This window comes from Haliotis rubra, unplaced genomic scaffold (assembly GCF_003918875.1).
Source record: "Haliotis rubra isolate DU_JTF1 unplaced genomic scaffold, ASM391887v1 Scf204, whole genome shotgun sequence".
Taxonomy (NCBI): Eukaryota; Metazoa; Mollusca; class Gastropoda; order Lepetellida; family Haliotidae; genus Haliotis; species Haliotis rubra.
The window spans coordinates 945,156-971,837 of record NW_025766048.1 but is presented as its reverse complement, the minus strand read 5'-3'; the positions used below and the strand labels follow the sequence as shown (position 1 = coordinate 971,837).

The following is a 26,682-nucleotide window of genomic DNA, read 5'->3' as shown; positions in this document are numbered from 1 at the left end:
AGGCAGTGCACGGCAATGAGCAAACCCATTTGGTTTGTGAAAGGTAGAGCAGATGTAGGCTAGTGCACGTGTAGCTGTGAAATTGATTCTCGGTGTTTGCTGACTCGGTGTTTGCCACGCGCCGCTTCACCCATTGCTCTAAACTTGATCACGGACAACCTGGGATCCCTTCGCTAACAATGGCAAGAGCCAGTGGGTGGCACTCATACATGCTAATATTGGTCAATTGTCAGGTCGGTGCTCAACTTATCCTTGTTTGCCAGTAACTGTGGGTGACAAGGTCCAGCCTAGATTATGAATTTACCAGATTATGAATTTCATATATTTTTATGCTTTCAGCCAATTTGTTCATTAAAAAATGTCAATCAACATTCATAACTGGGCCTTTATAGATATCGTGATCAATGTGACATGCATACAAAACAAACAAACAAATAAATACAGTATTCAGGCATTATGAGAAATTTTCAATCCATATCATTCACATTACATATACTGATGGTATTGTGCCCATATTCCAAGTGAAAACAGTGATTGACATGGAAGAATGATGGGTACTGTGTAATATCCCCTTGTATACAGCGTAACCCCATTAACTAGGACATGGCATTCCCTCTAGAATGTAATATCCCCTTGTATACAGCGTAACCCCATAAACTAGGACATGGCATTCCCTCTAGAATGTAATATCCCCTTGTATACAGCGTAACCCCATTAACTAGGACATGGCATTCCCTCTAGAATGTAATATCCCCTTGTATACAGCGTAACCCCATTAACTAGGACATGGCATTCCCTCTAGAATGTAATATCCCCTTGTATACAGCGTAACCCCATTAACTAGGACATGGCATTCCCTCTAGAATCATCTGGACTATCTGGATTATTTATTCATCAATAAGGCCAGACCACTTTTATTTCTTGTTTTACGGATTTTTGTCCTCAGAAAACCTAAAGGCAGGAGGGGGAAAAAAAATCACCAGTCGAAGTAATATTCCTTCAAAATACTAAAGGTATTTAATTTTGGTAATTTATGAAGTGTATATGGGGCCAAAAAACAAATAAAATAAGAAATCTAAAAAAGATTTTTTTGTAAGTTTACATTTTTGGCCAATACAAACATTAGGATTTTATTTTTTGAGCGGGGCAGATTTTTTTTCTCTTCTTATTCTTGAAAAAATACGACCAGCAGATCAGTAAAACAAGAAATAAAATTGGTCTGGCCTAATGAAACAAAGTTTGTACCAACAAGTACCGGTAAGATATGAACAATTCCCCCCTCCAAAATCAGAGTTTTACCTGAAGTCATGGTGATGCATGCTGTAGAAATGATCACCAAAAGTATGAAAAGTGGGGTTCCCACATAAACGAGGTCTGCACTAACAAATACGATATGGACAATCCCAAAAGTAATCACATAGAAAGCCAGGTTTCCACATTAATGAAGTTTGCACAAACAACTTATATATGAACAAGCCTGAAGTTATTAGACAAAGTGGGGTTTCCTGATTAACAGGCTTTGCACTAACAACTAGTGCATGTTTTAAATTATGTTATGAATTTGTATAGCAGACTTTCCAGTTTGTAACTGCTGAAATGTGCCATAATAAGGAACTGTTCATAATATATGGCGGGGGGAGGGGGGGGAGTTTGGGTGAGAGAGAGAGTGTTTTTAGAGGGTTGGGTGGTGTCACCCATTTTGTTCTGGGGACGTAGAGGGGAAGGGGGTACTATTGTACTATTGATTTTACGGAGGGTACTTACTTTGTACATAAATTGTACAGGGAGTCATTCACATTGTACATGCTACTCCATAAATTTCATCATCATTCCTCCTAACCATAACAGAAGGCGGAGTTTCAAAATTGACAGTATCCTACCTAATAAGGTGTCACTGTATTTGGGGGATTTTCACAGTCCCAGCCCCATAACCTTGTACACATCCTCAACCCTGTAATCATTACATCCAGCTTGGCACACAGTGATTACATACAGTAATAACAAAATGGCATGGTCAATACTGTGAATATTATACTATGTACAGGTAGTATTGCAGTAGGCTATATAAAGGCACATATCTGAACAAAACAATGTGTGAGTGAAGGGCAGCAACTGATCACCGAAGACCTAGGGCATATTTCTGTAGGGTTTCACTGAATTCATCATCCTCATCATCATCCATTCCATAAATCACAGAATGCCCTACATCGATGAAGACCTAGGGAATATTTCCATTTCACTGAATTCATCCACATTCCTCTCCACCTCCCCTTCTTATCATCATCATCATGATCATCAAGATCCTCATCATCATCCATTCCATAAATCACAAAACACCCTACATCAATGAAGACCTAGGGCATATTTCCATTTTTTGCAGAATTCTTCCTCATCCTCATCCATCTCCCCTTCATCATTATCATCATCATCATCATCATCATCATCATCATCATCATCATCCATTCCATAAATCACAAAAACACCCTAGCTCTCCAAGGATGAGTTCACAATATCCATTACGTGTAACAGCGTGTATTTCAGTAAAAGTGAGGTATGTTATCACACAGATAATTCCCTTTTGTAACAATCCCAAACCAGTGGAAAACGTTGACACATTTATGTTTGTGATGACAATTAACCTGCATAACAGCAAACAAAGCCAGAGACATACTCCCTACAGTGAGTGTGCAGAGCTTTATACAGTATTCCAGCCACGTCACACCTGGGAAATCCAAGCATGGACCTGATATTATGTAAGGAATCAAACCAGGATATTTGTCGAGATGAGCAAAAGCTTTACCCACTTGGCTAACCAACAACCTACATTACAAGAATGTCTGACAGTGAATGAACAGAAATTTAATAAGACATCTCGATACCCTTGCATCACAACACTTTGTACCATGGTACACATATTGTGATGTATCAGTACAAAGTTCTGTATCCATATAATACAAAATCAAAATTGTACTGCAAATAACAGATACATCTGGAAGTATGTTTTTATAGCAACAGGTTGTTTCCTGAAGTTATTATCAGACATAAATTACTCCTTCAATTACCCTGGCCATTCACTAACTACATTCTTTCAAGCACTTCCCCACATTTCCACCATCCCAGGAAGCGATTATTATAAATCAGGTCACAATCCTTCTCTCAGCTTGCCCTGTTATGCAATTATATCCTCCCCCTTCTGGCTGGCTGTTCCTTTATCCTCCTTGTACTTCAACTTCCAAACCCTACTGGACAGATTCATTTCATACAGAATACATAATTACAGCCATATAAATATATGTAACATTTTTCACTGGTTTGTTCAATTTCTCCAAGCTCCATTTCACACAGGTTCTCTAACCTCTTTAAGTAGTGTATGGAGACTCTCAATGTTGTTTCAAAATGCTTCTGAGTGAAGCAGGAACTGCTATTCAATGGAGAAGCAACGCTTCGTGTGGTCTCACTTATCTCATTCTCTATTGATTAAATCAGAGACCATATAATAAGATTAAGATTATTGTAATCAGTTTATTGGAGCTGTCCATGTAATGTTTGACTGTCAGTCGCAGCCGGTGAAATCCCGCTAAGGGAATTAACTCTCAGCCCGGATATTACGCAATATTGTTTACGTGGTTACCAGAGTGCTCATTTGCGAATGTTTGCGCATCTGTTGCGCATGTGTACCGGTAGAGGGAAGTTAGCAGCAGGGTGTCGATGTGTATCGGTTACATGCCAGGCCGTCAGCGCTGATGGTTGGTGACAAACTGTTGGGGAGGGCTGTCCCTCTATTATATGGTCCCTGATTAAATGTATTTGTTAGGTGGGAAAATGAAGGCCTGTGATCTAACAATTCAACCCTGAGCAGGCATGGTGTTCTACATGTGTCACACAGTGGAGATTTTATTATAAGAGATTCATATTTATCCATTGAGCCATGGTCACCACAAGCGACTGTGCATGTTGTGTCGCGTTGACGACGATGCTCCTGTGATTGGGGACGATGCCGTGGACAGTCCAGGTGGTGTCCTTGTGAGCGGCTGGTGATGGGGTGAAGGCTGACCGTGCAGAGGGGGGATTGTACAGCACTGGAACATGGGTCCGGCCCCCAGGGTTGTGGTAACTGTTGATGTGTGGGGGTCGATGGACTTGTGGGAGGCTGGAACACGAAGCAGGGTTTGAAATTTACTGTCTGTCAAAAGCCCATGGACAAATGAATGAATGGATATGGTTGTGGGGAGAAAGGACCAAATACCGGGTACAGGTTCCACTACACTAAATCAGAATCACATGCTCCCTGAGCGAGCACCGTATGTAAACAACTGGAGAGAGACAGAGACATGTGACAGCTGTGGATGAAATAGTGTAAGAATTTTATGTATTTTAAAAGCACATCCATCCAGTAATTAAAACTGACACAATTTTAAGTATTTAGTGCTGTCATTTTTATCACCATGACTTATGCTTATTGTGTGTACAGATATTTTCCAGTAGGTGACATTTGGTGCGGAACTTGATGTGTTCCTCCTTCCTGTGCTCGGAAAATGAGCCGAACAATTTGGCCAGAAATTGTGTTTTATTGTAGTATAAAGGCCTGACTGTACCCATGTGTACATGGAGTGGCTGTTGATAGCCTGGATAATTTAAAAAAATATAAGGTTACTATAGAAGTCTATGGGAAAACATTTGGTGTTATGTAACCTACACACATTGTAAAAAGTCAGGAATAGTGATTTCATAGCCTGCTATTTCTATACCATAAAGGTATGCTACTTAATGGACTACAACTTCTTTATTATATTATGATGTGACTTTTAGGTATAGAATCTTATACCATTGTCAAGCGTTGCTATTTCTTAAAGAACAAATCTTGTGGAAAATCTGTCATGCAAACATATCACTGATGCTCAGATAATCGAATCTGAGTGAGCCCTCATTGCATCTAAACAAATAACGAGATAATTATACATGAAGATGTAGATGGAAAAGATATTTTCCTGGGTGCCGTTCCACTAACCAATCTTAGCCCTACACCAATCGTAACCCCTAAAATCCCAATTTTAGCGTGATGTTACGATCGGCATACTGATCCACTAACCAATCTTACCCAAGTCAATGACCAACTTAGGATCGCTAAAATCAATCGTAGAGAAACCAAAATGGTGCCTTTCATATTCTATTCTAAAACCCCATGAAATGAATTTGTTTATTTCTGTGATGTAAACAAACACTGCACTGAAGCCTTTCAAATGTAAGGCCCATCTCACCACTGTCGTCATGGGAACACAGCCCAAGGAGTCAGTGTAATACATTTGTACATATTCCAACATCATGGTTAAGAATAGGGATGAGTCATGAAGTGAACAATGTTTTGAAACAAAAAGATACAAATATGTTTGATTGAACGTGTGCTTGTTTGGTGGGGATTCTAAATTTTAAGGCAGGCCGCCTGTTTATCAAGACCACTGACAGATTCTTGATACGTTATCACTCAATATCAGATGATGTGCTTGTGGCAAGGTAGAGGTGTTCACATGATCGCGATCTTGTCCCTGAAACCAAGGTGCGCACTACCCTAATATTTCGCTTGAGATTTTTCTCCACGTTTACACCTATTAGTTCCAAAACTACTTCCATCATCCGCTAGACTATGCAAAGGGAGATAACTCGCACCTCACATTTCTCTATCTCTAGCACAAAGAGTCGCGATCTAAGCTTGCATCGGATCATAAGATCGAGATCGGCTACGATTGGCCTAAGATCGGTTAGTGGAACGGGTGCAACTTTTAGATGAGACGATTTTAAAATTGGCGTAAATTGCTAAGATTGATATTTAGATAAGATCAGTTTAGAGGAACGGCCTCCTTCAGCACCAGATCTATCTATGTTCCCATGGTGAACAGTGGTGGAACGGTTTTAGACGGGCCTAAAATACATTTGAAAGGCTTCAGTGCAGTGTTTGTTTACATCACAGAAATAAAGACAAACATATTTTAATCAGAATTCCAAAACAATCAAAAGGCACCAGTACACCACCAGATCTATCTATGTGCTAAGTTTGTGTGAAGAAACATGAGAACGGTTTTAGAGTTCAGCTCGAAAAGAGCACTACCACCAATTTCAGGCTAAGTCAAACTTGTTGCCATGGAAACGACAAAAATATTTTAATCAGAATTCCAAAACTATCTATGTGCCAAACAGATCTATCTATGTGCCAAGTTTGGTGAAGAAACATGGAACGGTTTTAGAGTTCAGCCCGAAAAGAGCACTACCACCAATTTCAGGCTAAGTCAAACTTGTTGCCACGGAAAAGACAAAAATATTTTAATCAGAATTCCAAAACAATCAAAAGGCACCAGTACACCACCAGATCTATCTATGTGCCAAGTTTGGTGAAGAAACATGGAACGGTTTTAGAGTTCAGCTCCGGAAAAGAGCACTACCACCAATTTCAGGCTAAGTCAAACTTGTTGCCACGGAAAAGACAAAAATATTTTAATCAGAATTCCAAAACAATCAAAAGGCACCAGTACACCACCAGATCTATCTATGTGCCAAGTTTGGTGAAGAAACATGGAACGGTTTTAGAGTTCAGCTCCGGAAAAGAGCACTACCACCAATTTCAGGCTAAGTCAAACTTGTTGAACGGAAAGACAAAAATATTTTAATCAGAATTCCAAAACAATCAAAAGGCAATAGTACACCACCAGATCTATCTATGTGCCAAGTTTGGTGAAGAAACATGGAACGGTTTTAGACCGAAAAGAGCACTACCACCAATTTTCAGGCTAAGTCAAACTTGTTGCCATGGAAAAGACAAAAAGGCTAAGTGTTTTATTCAGAATTCCAAAACTACCAAAGGCACCAGTACACCACCAGATCGAATCTATGTGCCAAGTTTGGTGAAGAAATACGGTTTTAGAGTTCAGCTTTCGAAAAAAGCACTACCACAATTTCAGTCTAAGTCGAAACTTGTTGCCATGGAAATGCCAAAAATATTTTATTCAGAATTCCAAAACTACCAAAGGCACCAGTACACCACCAGATCAACAAGTTTGGCAGAAATAGTAAACGGTTTTAGAGTTCAGCTCCGAAAAGAGCACTACCACCAATTTCAGGCTAGGTCAAACGGATCGCCAAAAATATTTCATTCAGAATTCCAAAACTATCAAAAGGCACCAGTACACCACCACCATCTATATATGTGCCAAGTTTGATAAAGAAATAGTAAACGGTTTTAGAGTTCAGCTCCGGGAAAGAGCACTACCACCAATTTCAGGCTAAGTCGAACTTGTTGCCATGGAAAAGACAAAAATGTTTTATTCAGAATTCAAAACTACCAAAAGGCACCATTACACCACCAGATCTATCTATGTGCCAAGTTTGGTGAAGAACCAGAAATGAGTTCTGTCTCACACAAATGTGCCGGACGGAAGGATCCGGACGACCACGGATTGAGTCTATTTTAATACCCCTTTAAACCGCTATGGGGATAACAAATTCATTTCATGGGGGGCTTTAGGTGATGGTGAAATCCTCACTCTTCTTCTTCACGTGTAATATAAAAGCCACCATTTTGGTTTCTCTACAATTGATTTTAGCGATCATTAGTTGTTCATGAGCAACTTAGACTTTGGATATGAACTTTACGATTGACTTGGTTAAGATTGGTTAGTGGAACGGTATGCCGATCATAGGGTTTTACGATTGGTGTAGGGCTAAGATTGGTTAGTGGAACGGCACCCTGGTGGTACTGCCATATGGTTCTTTGCTTAGCTCCTGGTAGAACATTGATTTGATTTCATTTCCATGCACAGTGTCATTCAATGAGTGAGTTTAGTTTTAAGCCACACTCAGCAATATTCCAGCTAAATAATCGAGTCTAGACCAGACAAACCAATGATCAACAGCATGAGTATCGATCTACACAGTTGGGATATGATGACATGTTTCAACCAAGTCAGCGAGTTTGACCATCCGAACCCGTTAGTTGCCTCTTATGACAAGCATGGGTTACTGAAGATCAATTCTATCCCGGATCTTCACGGATCAACTGTCAGTCAAACAGTGGCCTGGGTGACATATAGCTCCAGGGCATTATATATCATAATAATATGGAGCTTTTGATACTCTGGATAACTGAGGATGAAACAGTTGTGTTAAGACGAGTACTGGTGAAACCACTGCCTGTTTCAATCCCGGAAGGACCTTTTCAACTGACTGAATGTCCATTTCTACCAATACATCATTCATGATGTTTTAATGATTTGTTTGATGTTTAACGCAGCAATATTCCAGCTGTATGGCAGTGGTCTGTAGTAATCGAGTCTGCACCCAACAATCCTGTGATCAATAGCATGAGCATCAATCTACGCAACTGCCAACCAAGTCAGCAAGCTTGACCACCCGATCCCGTTAGTCGCCTCTTGTAACAAGCATGGGTTACTGAAGGTTCATTCTAACCTGGATCTTCATGGGGACAACATCATTCATGAATAGGTACAGGGTAATATACATATTATACTAATATGAGTGAGTGAGTGAGTGAGTGAGTGAGTGAGTGAGTGAGTGAGTGAGTGAGTGATTCAGGAGTGAGTGAGTGTGAGTGAGTGAGTCTGTGAGTGAAGTGAGTGAGTGAGTGAGTGAGTGAGTGGACCAAACAATCCAGTGATCAACAGAGTGAGTGATTGAGGTCTGCACAAATGGAAACATTGGATAACATGTGTCCAGTGAGTGAGCGAGTGAGTGACATCGATCCCAGTTGATGAGTGAGGATGAGTGAGTGAGTCCACCAAGTGATTGGTTAATGAAGATCAATTTGGTAAGTGAGTGGTCCTTCACAGGTTGAAGACAGAGAGATTCAGATGCTAGACATCGTGGATGATGAGTGTGACTGCAGTTTGAGATGCCCCTGTCTGCCCTGGTAGTCCTGATGGAGATTCATCATCTCAGCGTAGCCTGGAGGAGGACCTGCACGCTGCAACATCGGCGGACCAGGATCTGTTGGACCACAGCATAATGTTGACATAAGCAATACATGATGGAAGCCAAAAGAGTATATAAATGTCATAGGTGACTAGCCCCAACTTGACTCTAAGCATCATTTTCAAGCACATAGATTTGACCCGGACTTCACGGGTCTGTCTGTCTGAGTGAAAACAAAAAATGAACAGCGCTTCATAAATTTGAAAGACGCATTCCCTACATCAGAAAAAATGATTACTGACGATGAAGGTGGTTTCAAGCAACTGTCAAGGATATGATTTTGCAGATCGTATTTCATTATCCCGGTAATGGAGGGTCCTGTGATATTAGGAGAGTAAAAAGTTACAAGACAGTAGGGGACCGTTCATAATTTATGGCTAGGGGTGGGGTGATGATGATGGGGCAGGTACAATGTGAATCACCCTGTTAAAATTTATGTACAAAGAAAGTGGACCCCTCACCCTCCTGCATGTCATGTAAACAATCAGTGACACCCCTCTAGTACATGTGTACAAAATTGATGACCTCCCCCTACTTCCCCAGAACAAAATGGGTGACACCCCCCTCTCTTAAAATCATCACCAGCTACCCCTAGCCATAAATTAATAATGGTTCCTAAATATAGTCTCCTTTATCTACCCTGTGACAGTAAATGTAGTCTCCTTTATCTACCCTGTGACAGTCAATGTAGTCTCCTTTATCTACCCTGTGACAGTCAATGTAGTCTCCTTTATCTACCCTGTGACAGTCAATGTAGTCTCCTTTATCTACCCTGTGACAGTCAATGTAGTCTCCTTTATCTACCCTGTGACAGTAAATGTAGTCTCCTTTATCTACCCTGTGACAGTAAATGTAGTCTCCTTTATCTACCCTGTGACAGTAAATGTAGTCTCCTTTATCTACCCTGTGACAGTAAATGTAGTCTCCTTTATCTACCCCAGTAAATGTAGTTACAGTGACAGTCAATGTAGTCTCCTTTATCTACCCCTCCAATGTAGTCTCCTTTATCTACCCTGTGACAGTAAATGTAGTCTCCTTTTATCTACCCTGTGACAGTCAATGTAGTCTCCTTTATCTACCCTGTGACAGTAAATGTAGTCTCCTTTACCTACCCTGTGACAGTACCCTGTGACAGTAAATGTAGTCTCCTTTATCTACCCTGTGACAGTAAATGTAGTCTCCTTTATCTACCCTGTGACAGTAAATGTAGTCTCCTTTATCTACCCTGTGACAGTAAATGTAGTCTCCTTTATCTACCCTGTGACAGTAAATGTAGTCTCCTTTATCTACCCTGTGACAGTAAATGTAGTCTCCTTTATCTACCCTGTAGTTTGACTCGAGTAAGTAAATGTAGTCTCCTTTATCTACCCTGTGACAGTAAATGTAGTCTCCTTTATCTACCCTGTACTCTTGACTCCAGTGCATTAAGTCTGTCTAGACTGCTGTGCCTCTGTAAACGGTTGTCCGGTGGGGCAGCGTTGTGTCGGCTGTACATGTTGATGCCTGCACCGAGGCCACGGCTGCTGTTACTGCCTGCTGACAAACTTCGCATGTCCAGGTGCACTGGGCTACAAGGCAGGTGTGAAAGTTGTACAGAAGCACATTTATCAAGGATTTTTTACCCTGGCCAATTCTGCACCCTTTCAATTCTTTTTTATCTTGGGAATGTAGCCAAGGAAATTCCTTTATCTTAAAATTAGTCTACAGGAAATGTGTTCACCTAAATACACTGGTCCTTGGAGTCAACTAATTCTATCTGAACATTATCAAAATGTCACTTTTAAGGTCAGTTTAATTAATTTCCAGTTTGTAGCAAAAGTGAAACATTGAGAACAGGTTCAGAATGCAGGGAAGCTTCTCCTCCCCTTTTGTAGTTATTAAATGACCATTGAAACTCTTGTGAAATTTAGCGAGCACCCACCCCACCCCCTCTCCCCACCCCCCTTCTCAAGTGCTGTATCCCCTGGTTGCCCAGCACTAATTTATAGTCTCAGACTTGCGATCTAATGGACTAATATGCATTTAGAGGACTGGCAATGTTCCAGGACAGAATACCTCCAGAATATCCATGACGACCATCACAGAGTTTCCTTTCGCATTTTTCACAGCTGGACATTGTGACCGGCTAGCATTTCAAATACCGGTCATTTGTACATTTTACCGGTCATGTCATCACGCTTTTCATTGTGCGCGAGACCTAGCACCCTAACAACCAATCAGGAATGTAGAGTGTTCACAATGCATCAATGCTGCTATTTTTAGCCTGGGGTTTTCCAAAACTATTATTTCTTATTTGACACCTCAATTATTTCTTATTTCACACCTCAATGTCATTGTGAAAACATATTCTTTTTTGAGGAAAAATAAAATTGACAGAGGTAATTAGAAAATTGATTTTAAAATTTTCCAGACACTACAACCAACAGCCTTTGAAATTACCGGACATTCTAACTTTGTACCAGTCGAAGTCCGGTATATACTGGATAACGGAAACACTGACATCACAAAGCTGAGGACTATTGGTCAAAACCTTCAAACTACATTCATTCAGAAAATTTGCAAGTCCAAAACCAGTGTCTGCAACACACATCAGTAATGTCTCAGTGATCAAGACCTGACACTGGCTTCCATTGTTAAGTGTCCACCAATGTTGTTCTCACATCTACAAATATAAGCTCTTTGCTTCCTAGTTTCATCCACCTGATGAAGCAGTAAGAATGTGCACCGAAACATTGTGTTCATCATAGTGCAGAAATTGTACATACAATTCTCTCTCTTAGTGTTAACTTACTAACAATCAAGTTAGGTAACAAACTTGTACCTTTGTTTGAGATATTGAAATGTCAACACAACTTTCATTAAACTTGGAAATTTTTGCTATTGACAGGTTTTACCTGTGCTTGCATAACAATGTAATTTCAATGGACAGCTATATGTAGTGTCAAGTGAGTGAGTGAATGGGTGAGTGAGTGAGTGGGAGTGAGTGAGTGAATGAGTGAGTGAGTGGGTGAGTGAGTGAGTGAGTGAGTGAGTGAGTGAGTGAGTGAGTGAGTGAGTGAGTGAGTGAGTGAGTGAGTGAGTGAGTGAGTGAGTGAGTGAGTGAGTGAGTGAGTGAGTGAGTGAGTGAGTGAATTTTTACGCCGCTTTTAGCAATATTCCAGCAATATCACGGCGGGGGACACCAGAAATGGGCTTCACACATTGTACCCATGTGGGGAATCGAACCTGGGTCTTCGGCGTGACGAGCAAACGCCTTAACCACTAGGCTACCCCACCGCCCCTATAGTGTCAAGAGGACCCCAATGTTTGTTTTTGAGCTTCCTGAAGAGTGATGTTAGGAGATCCTCGCTGCTATACACTCTGACACATCTAAGTTTAAACTCTTTGTCAAAACCGTCTGTTAATCATTAAATTTTCCAGTTACAGGTCTTAACATTCACCCCTTTGGAGGTGAAACCCATGAGGACACGTTTGGTCCTGACAAACCTAGACACGTAATCAGGGTGAATCATGGACATTAACACATGCACAAATAATTGCAGCAGCTTATAAGTGTTCTCATCTCAACTGAACCTACTTGGGGCTCCTGTGACGGGGCATCTCGGCCTTTTTAGAGCCACTGTTTGGTCGGGAGTTGAAGTTTAGATCATTCATCTCAGGATTCTGAAAATGAAAGTTGAAAGTTTATGCCTGTTTGGTTACATAAACAAAACTGAGTGTATCTCAGTGCAGTGTGCGAAATAGCCACTGGCCCACTAAAAATCCAATCTGGCCTGCAAATCTCCACTGTCACTGGCCCAACTGGTAAGTGAATTTTCATGGGGTCATTTTAAATACACTCTCTCTGACCTGTTAAACTATAATACACTTTAAAATCATGAAAGATTATGGCCTGATAAATGATGGTATTTTTTTTGTAATCTTTTGCTTAGTTTCTACATTCAAATTTTAGGCTAGTCAATTATCATGTTTTTTGGCTAGTAACTTTCAGGCATAGCTAGCCCGACTGGCAAGCAAAATTTGGAAACTATTTCACACACTGTCTCAGTGAGTGAGTAAGTGATGGTTTTATGCCACTGTCAGCAATATCATGGTGAGGACACCAGAAATGGTCTTCAGACATTGTATCCATGGGGGGAATCAAACCAAGGTATTCAGCTGGATGAGCACCCAGCTATCCTACTTCCCCTACATTATTTACAGACTGCCGCCATATAGCTGGAATATTGCTTAGTGTGGAGTTAAACAACATCCAAACTAAAAACAACTATCTTATATATAAAACATAAGGGTTCTGACAAGGATCTTTTGGAACACCAGGGATGTCATGAGCGAGCTATCATAGGTGCCAGACAGGTGATCCAGTGAGCTTGAGGTGCCGGGATCCAGCCCACCTGTAACCGGGTGTAAAAAACCTTGGAGTTAACTTTGTGTGTAGATTCTTTCAGTGTTGTCACAACCCCTTGTGTACAGTACACAACGAATCCATTGTTAAATGACCAGACGGTGGCCACAAGAATATGTGCAAACACTTAGTTGCAGGTACAGCAACATTCAGCAATGTGCAGTAAACTTGGACAAAGTACTATGAGTCCCAGTCCACCCAGCTGTCAATGGGTACCTCGTAGGGGTGGGAAACCCACATTAGCTTGGTGCGCCTAGGGGCTGCAAGAGTTGTATGTTCCCCTGGGAGTTGAGATTGATAATATGATGTGCTGTTGAGATTGACATCCATTGATCGAGGTAAAAACAAAGCACCTGTGAGCAGCCTAGCCCTGGAACTCAGCACTATATAAAAAGATTTTATATATATAACAAAGGTATATAGGGTTTTACATAGCTCTTCGAAAGTGGGAGTTCTGGGGACTCGGGCATATGTATTCTGAGAGTCCATTTCCAAAATTGGGAGTCCATCAATTTGCATGAAATCAATGATCATGGATGCTTCACATTTGATAATAATTATGTTTTAATATGTGCTACTTTCAATGTCATTAGAATAATGATTGTAAACAGAATGTTTATAGTTTAATATGGGATATCATTACTAATTCAGAAAGTTCTTTCCCAGAAAAAAAAGCAAATGTCGCGTCCACAAGGACGTACAGGATTTTAGTTTGGGGGTACTTCATCAAATTTCTGCATCCAATACGTAGGAATCACGCGTCCTGTAAAACCCTGGGTATATGTCATGAAATCAGCTGAAAAACAAGACATACTTGATTGTTTTCTTGAGCAGCATGTGGGTTAACTGGAGGAGGGTTCGGACATCTGTGAGAGGACTTGCCAGATGGTGGCCGACCCCGCACATGACCAGGTGGTGGTTTACTGTCCATTGTGTAGGCTCTACTGTGCATTCCAGCATTCCTTTGCTCCTCTGCAGTAAAAATGATTTCGTCATTATGTCCAAAAGCATCAAAAAAGAAGTAGCCAATGTCAGTTTCACAAATCATGAGAGTTCATGAAAGAGATTCTTAGCATCTTACTTTACTCAAATGCACATAACACTATCTAACACACAGCACAAAGTTTACTATTCATGAAAATATTACCTCTGTCAGGTGCACCTACACAGAGGAGGTGAGGTGTGTTTTGGTGAGATGTTTTAACTGTTCTGGGGAACACAATACAGATGTTTCCAGTGTATCTCAGTTTAGAGAGAGAGGAGCAAATAGTATGAGTCACAAATCATGACCGTTCATGAAAGATATTCTTAGCATCTTACTTCTCTCAAAAATACATAACACAACATAACACAAGAACTTAACTAATCATGAAAATATGAACTCTGTCCTCTGACCAAACAGACCAAATATCCTCTATGTATTTGCAAAAAGGTACAGGGGTGGAAATAACTTTAAAATTGCTAGTGTACTCCGGTACAGTGGCACATGTAAAATCACTTGCCCTGATGATTTTTCCACAATACCGGACGTTTTCTTGTTGATTCTTTAAATAAACAACATAATTAAAATTGGAAAGTCAACTGGACACCGGTACAGTGTGATATACAAATCTGCTTGCCCGACAGAAAAAAACGCTGGACTCGGGCATCGGGCAATGGGTTATTTCCACCCCTGAGGTACATGTTCATTTAACTCTGTTTTAAGGACTGTTCATAATTTATGGCTGGGGGTGGGGATGATGATGATGATGATGATGAAGATTTTTATGAAAAAGCATGTACAATGTGAATGATGTCCCCAACAACTGATGTACAAAGTAAGTGACCCCCAATGCAAGTACAAATGTACATAATCAATCACCCCCCTCCCCCTTCCCAGAATTTCTAAGCATAAATATTTAATATTCTTATGTACAAAAATGCTGACCCATGAACAAAAAGGAATGACACCCCCAAAAAAATCCTCATTTACACACGCACGCACCATGCCATAAAATATGAACGGTCCCCAATGTGTTTGTTCAATGCTGTGTGCTTGTATAAAGTCACACTCAGCAATATTCCTGCAACAATCCACACCGCTGGGGTTTGATGACGCATGATCTAGCTGATCCACTTAGTCTCCGATGACCTGCTTATTTTACTTGGGACGATGCTAACCGTGAAACACCCGGGTACCCCATCCCATATTACCCTACCCTACCCAGATACCTGTTATGTTAAAGGTCACATGCAACGTAAAACACAACTTTGCAGATTCTGATACCTTTCGGTATGGACTTACCGAAAAAAAGCGTCAAAAATGCAAATTCAACTTATAAAGTTGAAAAATAACGCGATGAAAAAAAACGCGCGAAATCGGAGTTCAAACGTTTCACTAATTTTCCCCAGACTTTTCTGGGGAATACGGGTTTCAACAGCTGGCTGCGCTCATAGCGTCGCGCAGTGAAATAGGTTCAGCGCAACTTGGAAGGCGGGCTGTCTGGTGAATACTCGGTGAAGGCTTTGGTGTGAGCTAGTTTTATAATGTTTTGTTGATATCCCACATGTGCGAGCTTTTTGTATGTTATGACAGTAAATAAACTGTTTATATAATTTCATTTGTCTATTTCACCACACGTTCTTCTTACCGAGTCACTTTCTCAGTTCGATACTTAAAAGCAATGTCATTATTTAGAGTTGACACGATTTCTAACTGTGATATAGATATGTCGCTGTCACAGACAAAACTCAATGTCTTGTTTTATTGACACCAGTGTGTCTGCCTGCCTGTCTGCTAATGACAATATTCAATACACAACTGCGATCACTGACCACATGCAATTTGAACTTAACACCAATCGGGCTATACACCATAAACAAAACGCATTGATTTATGGCCCGAGTTCGGTCTCTGTCACATTATGTAATTACACAGACAGGCAGGTGTGATACTTGAACACATGACATGTTATGATGTCTGTTGATTGCAAAATGTTATACACAAAAATGAGCATGTATTTACAAAACCCAACTTTCTATATATACACACACAATGACCCGTGAAGTGGCATCTGCTAATGAACCAGCCGTTACACTTGAGTGCACACCCACCCGCTCTGACTGGGTTCGGTATCCCGGCTGCTTCGTTTCGAGGGAGGTAAACCCAAGTACAAAATATTGCACTTTTGATTTGCGATTATACGCTTATAATTTTGTTTATTTGTTTTTTCATAATCACCAATGCATATTATATGTCATGAAGAAGTGATAATTGTGTTTTAATTATGTTTGATTTTTTGGTTGCATGTGACCTTTAATTTCTTACATCAAATTTGTAAGAAATGGCAATATATTCTTCAGCTCAGAGGCTAAAATTTCAAGTTTTCAATATCTAAACCATGTTTCATATTCAAAAGAAGTGACTGTAATTATGTCTAAATCTTTAAAGACAATACAACCTTTTAATCATGAAAGAATCACATATTACATTGTTTAATCTATTGGTCACATGATCATAACGGGTCCCGGTATTGAGACGGGTCCCCAGGTCCAACTCATCACCCACTTGTCCTAGGTACGGGTTATCCATCCCAAGTTTGAAGTCTTCTAAACTGTATTTCCCTTAACACTGCTTATTACCTGGTTTTCTGTAAACAGGAGGTCGACCACTTCTGGATCTGCTCTGATCCACGTCTGTTAAACAAAGATGCCTTAATGACTATTCATTCAGTGAGTGAGTGAGTTTAGTTTTACACTGCACTCAGCAATATTCCTGCTATAAAAATCAAGCCTGGACCAGACAATCCAGTGATCAACAGCATGAGCATTAATCTGCGCAATTGGGAACCAATGACATGTGTCAACCAAGTCAGCAAGCCTGACCACCCTGATCCTGTTAGTCACCTCTTACGACAAGCATGGGCTACTGAAGACCAATTCTAATCCGGACCTTCACGGGTCCTATTCATTCAGTGACTGATTGACTGATACTTATGATGTTAATTCTATTACATTTAGATCAGAATCACTCTCTCCTTCTTGAGATTTTCATTGTGGTTAACCAGTCATTTCAGGTGAACATTTCGATCAGAATTGTGGCTCCGGCATTCCCCACGTAAAGCATACAGATCTAGAGTAACATTTTAGACTTGTACATATTCAAACTGAACTTAAACAGGTAGTTTATGGAATGGAGAATAACAAACCGTGCACACTGTCATTCTCTTCCCACAGAGGTTACTCATCATATCTTCCTACGAACCTCTGTTCTAATACGGCCATGTTTCCCGGTTCTCGTAAAATCCCCTAGCGGCAAAAAATCGCAACACAAATTATCTCCCTTCTTTCTATCCAATCAGAACACGTGTTACATCGACTTTGATCCAACTTGACTAATGTAAGTAAATATGGGGCCACAAATATCCCTCCTCTGCCAAGACATATGTTAATGTGACACACAAGACATTTAATGGCTAGCTTGTTCGTTGTCAACGAGGGCGATGGAGACGCCATCGATCTGCCATTACACGACTGAGTTCTGTCTAGAAGAAACTTTTGCGCATCGCGCAGGGGAAGAGGTTCTAGTTTTCCCGAAGCATACAGAAATAACCGAGGCCTTACGATTGATCACATTTGAAACAACGTTGCTGATTGCACAACTAAATCTGATTGCAACCAATCACGAATCCTGAAAGGGCTGTATTAGAACAGAGGTTCGTAGGAAGATATGACAAGTAACCTCTGTGGGAAGAGAATGGCACGCTGTATATTGTGGACATGTACACAGGCTGTTGTTAATGTAGCATCATATATTCTACACCAGAAGGTGTAATAACTTACAGCTATGTTAATATCAGATGAGCTTTGCAGGTCATAGCTGTTAACTAATCATGAACGAGGAAAATTTCGATTCAATCACAAAACCCCCAACCCTATTACTACAAAAGGAGACAACTCTGTTCAAGACTTGTTACCACTTATAACGATAATGATTGATGTTTGATAAACTGTTTCCTTAGCAAATAAATCCCTGCTCATTAAGCATCCAATATCTATTGTAAATTAACTTTAAACCTAAATGTTTCCAAATGTTCCCCTTATTCCAAAAATGTAACACATTACAAATAATTCATCAGAAAAATAAATGTAATTTTTATGATAAACTTGATATTTTATACTTATCCTGACTCGGGATAAGCAACAAACATGAGTAAGGACAAGGAAAAATAAACACTTATTTGTAACATGACAATTGATTTTTATTAATTAAACTAAAAGAGTGCTCAAGTGACCGTTTTAGAAGCGAAAAAAAATTAATGTAGTTTTCAAATGATTCTAAACTCTGTGCCTTTGTTAAGGTTAGTAAATGATGTTTCGGCAATGCTTAATGCCTTAAGACCAAATCAAGCAACGTACCTGTTCTGTTTGAGAAGAATCCCTCGAAAACAACAAAGTTGTTGACCTGTGGTATGACTGCCCTCAGGTTGTAATGTTTGGCCAGAAACATGGAGAACTTGTGTGACGGCTTGTCAATGGCAAAATGATTGGGGGCGCACATTTTCACACTGAAATAGAGTTGACTATACTCTGACAGATTTCAAATGTTTGTCATAGTGCTGGAGCGGTTGATCGAATAATCTGTCAGTCGTTTGATTTCGCTTGTGTCAGCAATTATCGATGGCAAGAAGAGTGAGTTAAGTTTTGCGCCGCACTCAGCAATATTCCAACTATATGATGGCGGTCTATAAATAATCGAGTCTGGACCAGACAATCCACTGATCAACAGCATGAGCATCGATCTACGCAATTGGGATACGATGACATGTGTCAACTAAGTCAGCGAGCCTGACCACCCGATCCCGTTAGTCTCCTCTTACGACAAGCATGGGTTACTGAAGATAATTCTAACCCTGATCTTCACGGGTCCGATGACCAGAAGTGAGCAAGGGGAGTGTATGGCTGAAATTTCTCAACATCATGTACGCCTGAGCCATGATGAAATTGCGAAATCCTTTATCAAGAAACCTGATTATTTACGTCTTCCAGTAACCATAAGTTTGGTTGATTTTATGGGACACTTGAATCACATTTTCTATGGTCACACCTGAGTTTGGTTGTCACGGTGATTGAATTAGTTAGGGTCAAGCTCTTCATTAGCACCACAGATCTCACCCATCTTGCATACAGGAAACAGTAGGCCGTCGTATGTACACATTATGTCTTAGACTGTACCTGTTCCCATGGTTACAAGCTTACATACAGACTACTACATCAGTCAATTCCCTGAATGGCTAGTCTGTGTAAAAAACACTTGATACTAATTAAGTCTGAACTGTCTTTTAGCATCCTTTAAAATACACATTAGTGTATTATTATCACCTTGACAGAGACTTTTGTCAAATGGCTTAAGTCGCAGACTGCTGTATGGAAACATACAAGGTTTACGTAAGAACAGTATGAAATGGTATGTTGTTTATCACGGACTATTGTAGACTGAAAACAATTACATAAAAAGGCATAGCCGAGCTGTCATATGTATGTGTTAAATTGGCAGATAGTATTCTGTTTATAACTTCTTCGTGGGTGAGTGTATTTATACGTCCGCTTCGGGAACTTCAAGGGATTCAAATGTTCCACTACCATTCGAAGAGGAAAGGGAGATAAGCAAAAGATCATGAGTCAGGATAAGGAAAAATATGTAATTTTGGTAACGATTTACAAGACAAGACAAGACAAGATTTTTATTAGGTCAAAGACCAATACAATATAGATAAATTGAATATTCGCCTGTGCACATGGCGAGGTACATATACAGACAGCAATCATATTGTAATTATCATTATTACCAGGTTATTTACAGGTCAAATTTTATAATCGGCTTATGTCCAAGGTTGGCTATTACCCCATCTGTAGCCATTATATCAATCCAAAATTGACTCACCTTGAGCATGTATTCGAAGAGCCGCCTGCCACACCCCTGCCTCTGCCTGGACTCATGGACATAGAAGTCCAGTATGCACAATGGCATCATTTCATGCTGCACCCCGAAGTTGTCGTACACAAACAGTTTCTTGTGTCCCGTCTTCAGCAGTCCAACTATTGCACCTCGGCCACTGAAACAAGCAAACATAAACTTGGTAACCATATGGCATCATTTTTCAATGCATGGTTCTCCATAACACAATCCCCTGTAACACAATATACTCATAACATCTTGCACATGACAGTTTGACCAGAAGTGTAAGCGCTGTGGACAAGGCACTGACCATACTGACTCATGATCAGCTAAAGAAGTTATGCTGAGCCCCGTTTCAGGAAGCTATTGTAGTGCCACGATTGTCGTACCTCCTATACTGTAACATAGACTTACGACAGTTGTAGCGCTACGATTGTCGAACCTCCTATACTGTAACATAGACTTACGACAGTTGTAGCGCTACGATTGTCGAACCTCCTATACTGTAACATAGACTTACGACAGTTGTAGCGCTACGATTGTCGAACCTCCTATACTGTAACATAGACTTACGACAGTTGTAGCCTATGATTGAACCTCCTATACTGTAACATAGACTTCACGACAGTTGTAGCCACGATTGTCGAACCTCCTATACTGTAACATAGACTTACGACAGTTGTGGCGCTTACGATTGTCGAACCTCCTATACTGTAACATAGACTTACGACAGTTGTAGCGCCACGGATTGTCGAACCTCCTATACTGTAACATAGACTTACGACAGTTGTAAGCGCGATTATGATTGTCGTAACATAGACTTACGACAGTTGTAACCTCCTATACTGTAACATAGACTTACGACAGTTGTGGCGCTATGATTGTCGTACCTCCTATACTGTAACATAGACTACGACAGTTGTAGCGCTATGATTGTTGCTCTCCTATACTGTAACATAGACCTATAACAGTTGTAGCTCTACGATAGCTTTCTCAAACAGGGCCCTGGACAGTTTCAAGTGACCTGCACCTGATCAACTGATGGGTGCCCAACTTAAGACTTTTTGTTTTGTCCAAGCGCCAAAGCAGGGCTCCAGATAATTTTTGAACAGCAGGAGTGCGTACTCCTTATTTCTTCAATATAGGAGTACTTTCGAAAACCTAAGCCTACATTTAGAGTACTGAATGGAATTTAATGGAGTATCAGTAATCTTGTGTTTCGCTTCATATATGCACCACAACATTGCTAGTCTTGTTTAAACAGGTCAATATACAATAAAACAATAATTTTTCAGATAAATACGTCTGTAAATGATTCTAAGACCGTACACCATTGCGTGGTGAGTATCTGCCTCGATTTATAAATTATTTCCTACCGTGTCGTGCAAATTTGTTATCTGTACATGCACGCCGATCGCCCTTATCTGGAGCCCTGGCAAGGGAGAGTAGTTGGCGTTTAAGCTTGTCTTGCTAATGGCGATGCCATGAAGCTTGGCGATGATTAACATGACATAGACTTACGACGGTTGTAGCGCCACGATTGTCGAACCTCCTATACTGTAACATAGACTTACGACAGTTGTAGCGCTACGATTGTCGAACCTCCTATACTGTAACATAGACTTACGACAGTTGTAGCGCTACGATTGTCGAACCTCCTATACTGTAACATAGACTTACGACAGTTGTAGCGCTATGATTGTCGTACCTCCTATACTGTAACATAGACTTACGACAGTTGTAGCGCTACGATTGTCGTACCTCCTTTACTGTAACATAGACTTACGACAGTTGTAGCGCTACGATTGTCGAACCTCCTATACTGTAACATAGACTTACGACAGTTGTAGCGCTATGATTGTCGTACCTCCTATACTGTAACATAGACTTACGACAGTTGTAGCGCTATGATTGTCGTACCTCCTATACTGTAACATAGACCTATAACAGTTGTAGCTCTACGATAGCTTTCTCAAACAGGGCCCTGGACAGTTTCAAGTGACCTGCACCTGATCAACTGATGGGTGCCCAACTTAAGACTTTTGTTTTGTCCAAACGCAAAGCAGGGCTCCAGATAATTTTTGAACAGCAGGAGTACGTACTCCTTATTTCTTCAATATAGGAGTACTCGAAAACCTAAGCCTACATTTAGAGTACTGAATGGAATTTAATGGAGTATCAGTAATCTTGTGTTTCGTTTCATATATGCACCACAACATTGCTAGTCTTGTTTAAACAGGTCAATATACAATAAAACAATAATTTTTCAGATAAATACGTCTGTAAATGATTCTAAGACCGTACACCATTGCCGTGGTGAGTATCTGCCTCGTTTATAAATTATTTCCTACCGTATCGTGCAAATTTGTTATCTGTACATACGCCGATACGGCCCTTATCTGGAGCCCTGGCAAAGGGAGAGTAGTTGACGTTTAAGCTTGTCTTGCTAATGACGATGCCATGAAGCTTGGCGATGATTAACATGACTAATGCTCTTTATGATGTTAACTGAGAAGATCCGGGTTAGAATTGATCTTCAGCAACCCATACTTGTAGTAAGAGGCAACTACTGGGAACGGGTGGTCAGACTCATTGACTTGTTTGACACACATCACTGTATCCCAATAGATCGATGCTCGTGCTGTTGATCACTGGATTGTCAGGTCCAGATTTGATTATTTACAGACCATTGCTACATAGGTGGAATATTGATAGGTACAGCGCTAAACAACCAATCAAACAACCAATCTTTTTGTTGTTAATGACTCATACTGATGGTAATTACTTACTTGTTGGCACCTGGATCCTTCATGAGATAGAGAATGTGATCAGACAGTTCCAGTTTACGCCCTCCTGTGATGGCTCCATACAGGCCTTGAGCCTAGAACAACAGGAATGTATGACTTTTGGCCACATTCAACATTCAAACACAATCTTGTAGTGATTAGAATTGGAAGATAACCTTGTGAATACTGTATTCATAACTAGGTACAGTAAACATCTGTGTGACACGCTGTTTAATTGCCCTGAAGGTGTACCATGGGAGATCACGGCCCACATCACAACAACCCCGCCATCAAACCTGTCCACTTTTGTATGCAATTTCAAGCATAATGTTTCCCATGGCGTCTGCAAACACGCCATCTTCAAACTGTATGGAATTTGGAAAAGCCAAAAACACATTTCCATCGCTGTTGTGGCCATACTGTGTTTCCATGACACCACTGATGTCACAGCTGACGATGTTGATCAGTCATAATGACGCCTCGCACTGGTCATCTCAGGCAAATACCTGTGACACGTTGACAGTGCCTCACTGTCTGGGATGAAATCTTACACAATCTTGGTATTGGATAGTCTTTCATCTAAGTAACGAACCTGTAGGAACCTGTCTTGTGTTGCAGTTGAGGCACGTGGTTGAGCTGATCAGGGTAGGTTAAGTGTTGACCCTAGCGTCAGATAACATTACCATGGTCTATTAATGGTGATTGAAAAACAAGGCTATGTCAAGTCGCCTGTGTGCAGTCAGCTGATGGCATTGTTGGGTTTGGCTTCTGTCAATTGTGGCATGTTTTCACTTGCTGTATAATTGTGATGACAGAGGAATATAACAACCCATCATTTTCATAGCCAAACAATCCATGTTTCACACTGGTGTGTTTGGCCACCACTTCGCACATGATTTGGTAGATATTTTTTGCATTTCCCACTTTGGGGGTATTTTTGGGCCATACTATATTCTACCCTCACATATCACTCCCAATGCAAGCAGACATCAGAAATTCATATTTGGTCTTCATTTTGTACTACTATCAGCAAAACTCTATCACGATTCAGATACTTACAACGTTTTTACTAGTAGAGTATACATTATCTTTAATAATATTGTTACCTTGGCTGATGCCTCCCCCATACTGTCAATGGCATGGAGAAGCTGCCTTCTGTGGTCTCGGCTTCTGTCAACATGAACGATAAACATGGTCAGATAAATATATTGCATGACTAGTACATTGTTTGCTGAATGTTACTTATTGACAATCATAAAATGAGCAGAACCATGAAGATCCCAGACATACCTGGCCTTCAACATCTAATGGCATTGACTGGTCAAGCTTGATGACCTGGTTGATGCTTCAGGAAGATTATGTGGATTGAAATTCATGATGCCATTGGACTGTCTGATTTTGGATGAGCCATGTAACTCAGCAAGGCATACAGATTATGTCTAACATAAGCATGATAAGTCAGGGCTCAATTCAGTGCTTTGTTACTTGCACTGGTGCAATCCAGTATTACATTACAAAGTGAAACCTAGTTATTAGTCTAACTTGCACCAGGTGCAACTCAATATTTGAGTGGATAAACTCTGAATAAAACATTTAAATATTTCAATAATATACTGGGACTCTTATCGCAGGCTCTCTGTTATCGCGGCACACGAAAACATCAGGAAAGCAGAAACACCACGCCCCACATCGGCTGTTTACATATGCAAATTACGTAAATTTATTCATCGCTCTTGAAAAAGTCATTTATTTCATTTGGAATGTCATGTCTAATCGTAGAAATAGTAAAGCATTCATCTTTTCAGTAAGTTCTAGAACATTTTTAAACTAGTATGACCCCTACTGCCATTACATCTAGCATGAATCAAAACTTACTTCGTCAAGAGTAATCCTGCGACAACTATAAGGTCATTTGCATATTTTCCGTGCTAAAAATATAACAGGAAGTGACGTATTATGCAACTTCACTCTACACACGGCAGCAACTTGTATGGTACATTTTAAGGCGGAAAACAATATCTTGTAACGTTTTTGTTACCTTGTATCCAAATGAATAGAAGTTTCAGATGTTTGGGTTAAAAACATGATGATATTATTAATGTGAATGAAATTCCTAAATAATTTATAATGATCAAACTATTTAGATTCGTTACTTGTCTTAGTAAACATTTCACAGTGTCATCTGCTTGTACCGCGTGCCATAGTAAGAAAATAGCAATACCGCGATAATAGAGAGTTGCTTCAATTTCCGTGTGAAACGAGAAAATCGGAATTGCCGCAATGGTATTAAACGAGTTGCAGCTATGTGTCACATTATTTGTGACAGAAATGAAGATTAAACATCAGTCAACTGAAAATATATATAAAATGCTAAATGTCAGTAGCCGTTCATAATCCCAATGGCGACAACATTAACTACAGCGATAATAGAGGGTCCCATGATATATTTCTTACATTACATATTGCATTAAAAGCAGTGCAACTGGAATTCGGCTGGTGCAACTAGGTTTTTTTCTTAGGTTGCACCTGGTGCAAGTAGGTTAACATCTCCTAATCAAGCCTTGTAAGTATGATTTTCTTACCAATCTTTAGATGGACAGAAATGAAACTCCTCCTCCAACTTACCCCAAGCTATAGCCAAGAGATAGCCCTCACGACTCTTGCCGACATGAGCCACAGATCTAGTGTCTGGGCTTCTGCTTTATCATGTTTACAGCTACCAAATATCACATGTTCACCTCACTAATTTCACATATTTGTACTTGCATTTTGAAACTGAAACCAAACTTATATCATTTCTCCTTCCTATCACTAAGCCTTAGTTGACATCTACTTCTATTCTAATTTGCTTGTATTGGAAAATTCAACATTTGACAACAGCTCATGATTCTGATGTGTTGATATTGAATCTACAGGAATATATGTAATGCTGTAATATTTGGCTACTCAGCCATTACACCAATAACCACAGGCAATGTTGGTATGATTATTTAAATGATGTGTTAGCATGATTATAACATAACGTAGAATTATCTATTACACTCCTAGACTGTGGTTTATGGGACCTGTGCATTGTTTAGTGATACTCTACATAGTTACTGATCGACATATATCATGAATAATTAACACGCACTGCAGTTGACAATGGTTATATCTATTCACAAGCTTCAAACAGTTCTATTCACCGTAACCTTGCATGACTTCAGCAATTTCATGACTACACTTTGACGCTAGGCCTCACAAATCAGTCACCGGGCTAATTTGTTTAGAAAATAGATTTCTTAATCTCACCTGTCATTGTTCATATGAGATCCCCGTGGCAGAACACGACGGTCCAGTCTGGTAATGACATCTTCAAGTAAAGCGTTTACACTGAATTCAAACTCCATGACTGTGACAGCTCCTTGAAATCATCACCTCTCGAGATATTATGAAATCTGTTCCTCACATTCAACTACGCAAGTGCTTTCCGTCGCCATGTTTACTTCGCTATGCAAACATTATAGTCGCGCAGTGACTTTCTAGGAACAGTAAAGTGTTATCAAAATTAGAATTTTCCTTTGAGGTAGACAGTAACC

At 40.2% G+C, this 26,682-nt stretch overlaps 1 protein-coding gene across 1 annotated transcript; it reads right to left on the bottom strand.

Moving 5' to 3' along the window:
* Nucleotides 1-3,602: 3,602 nt before the first annotated feature.
* On the bottom strand, nt 3,603-26,655 carry LOC124275917 (alpha-tubulin N-acetyltransferase-like). The gene is made up of 11 exons (XM_046711606.1): nt 26,396-26,655; nt 24,211-24,274; nt 23,108-23,199; nt 20,303-20,475; nt 18,779-18,934; nt 17,003-17,056; nt 14,196-14,353; nt 12,554-12,639; nt 10,378-10,544; nt 8,868-8,991; nt 3,603-4,150 (listed from the first exon to the last, which is right to left on the bottom strand). The coding sequence occupies exons 1-11, from the start codon at nt 26,491-26,493 to the stop codon at nt 3,898-3,900; spliced, it is 1,425 nt and encodes a 474-aa protein (XP_046567562.1). The 5' UTR covers nt 26,494-26,655; the 3' UTR covers nt 3,603-3,897.
* Nucleotides 26,656-26,682: the final 27 nt, after the last annotated feature.

Coding starts and splice junctions, on each gene's coding strand:
- LOC124275917 (XM_046711606.1), bottom strand. CDS start 26,493: ATGGAGTTTGAATTCAGTGTAAACGCTTTACTTGAAGATGTCATTACC. Junction 24,275..26,395: donor TCTCATATGAACAATGACAG/GTGAGATTAAGA, acceptor TCATGTTGACAG/AAGCCGAGACCACAGAAGGC. Junction 17,057..18,778: donor ATTCTTCTCAAACAGAACAG/GTACGTTGCTTG, acceptor TTTGTTTAACAG/ACGTGGATCAGAGCAGATCC.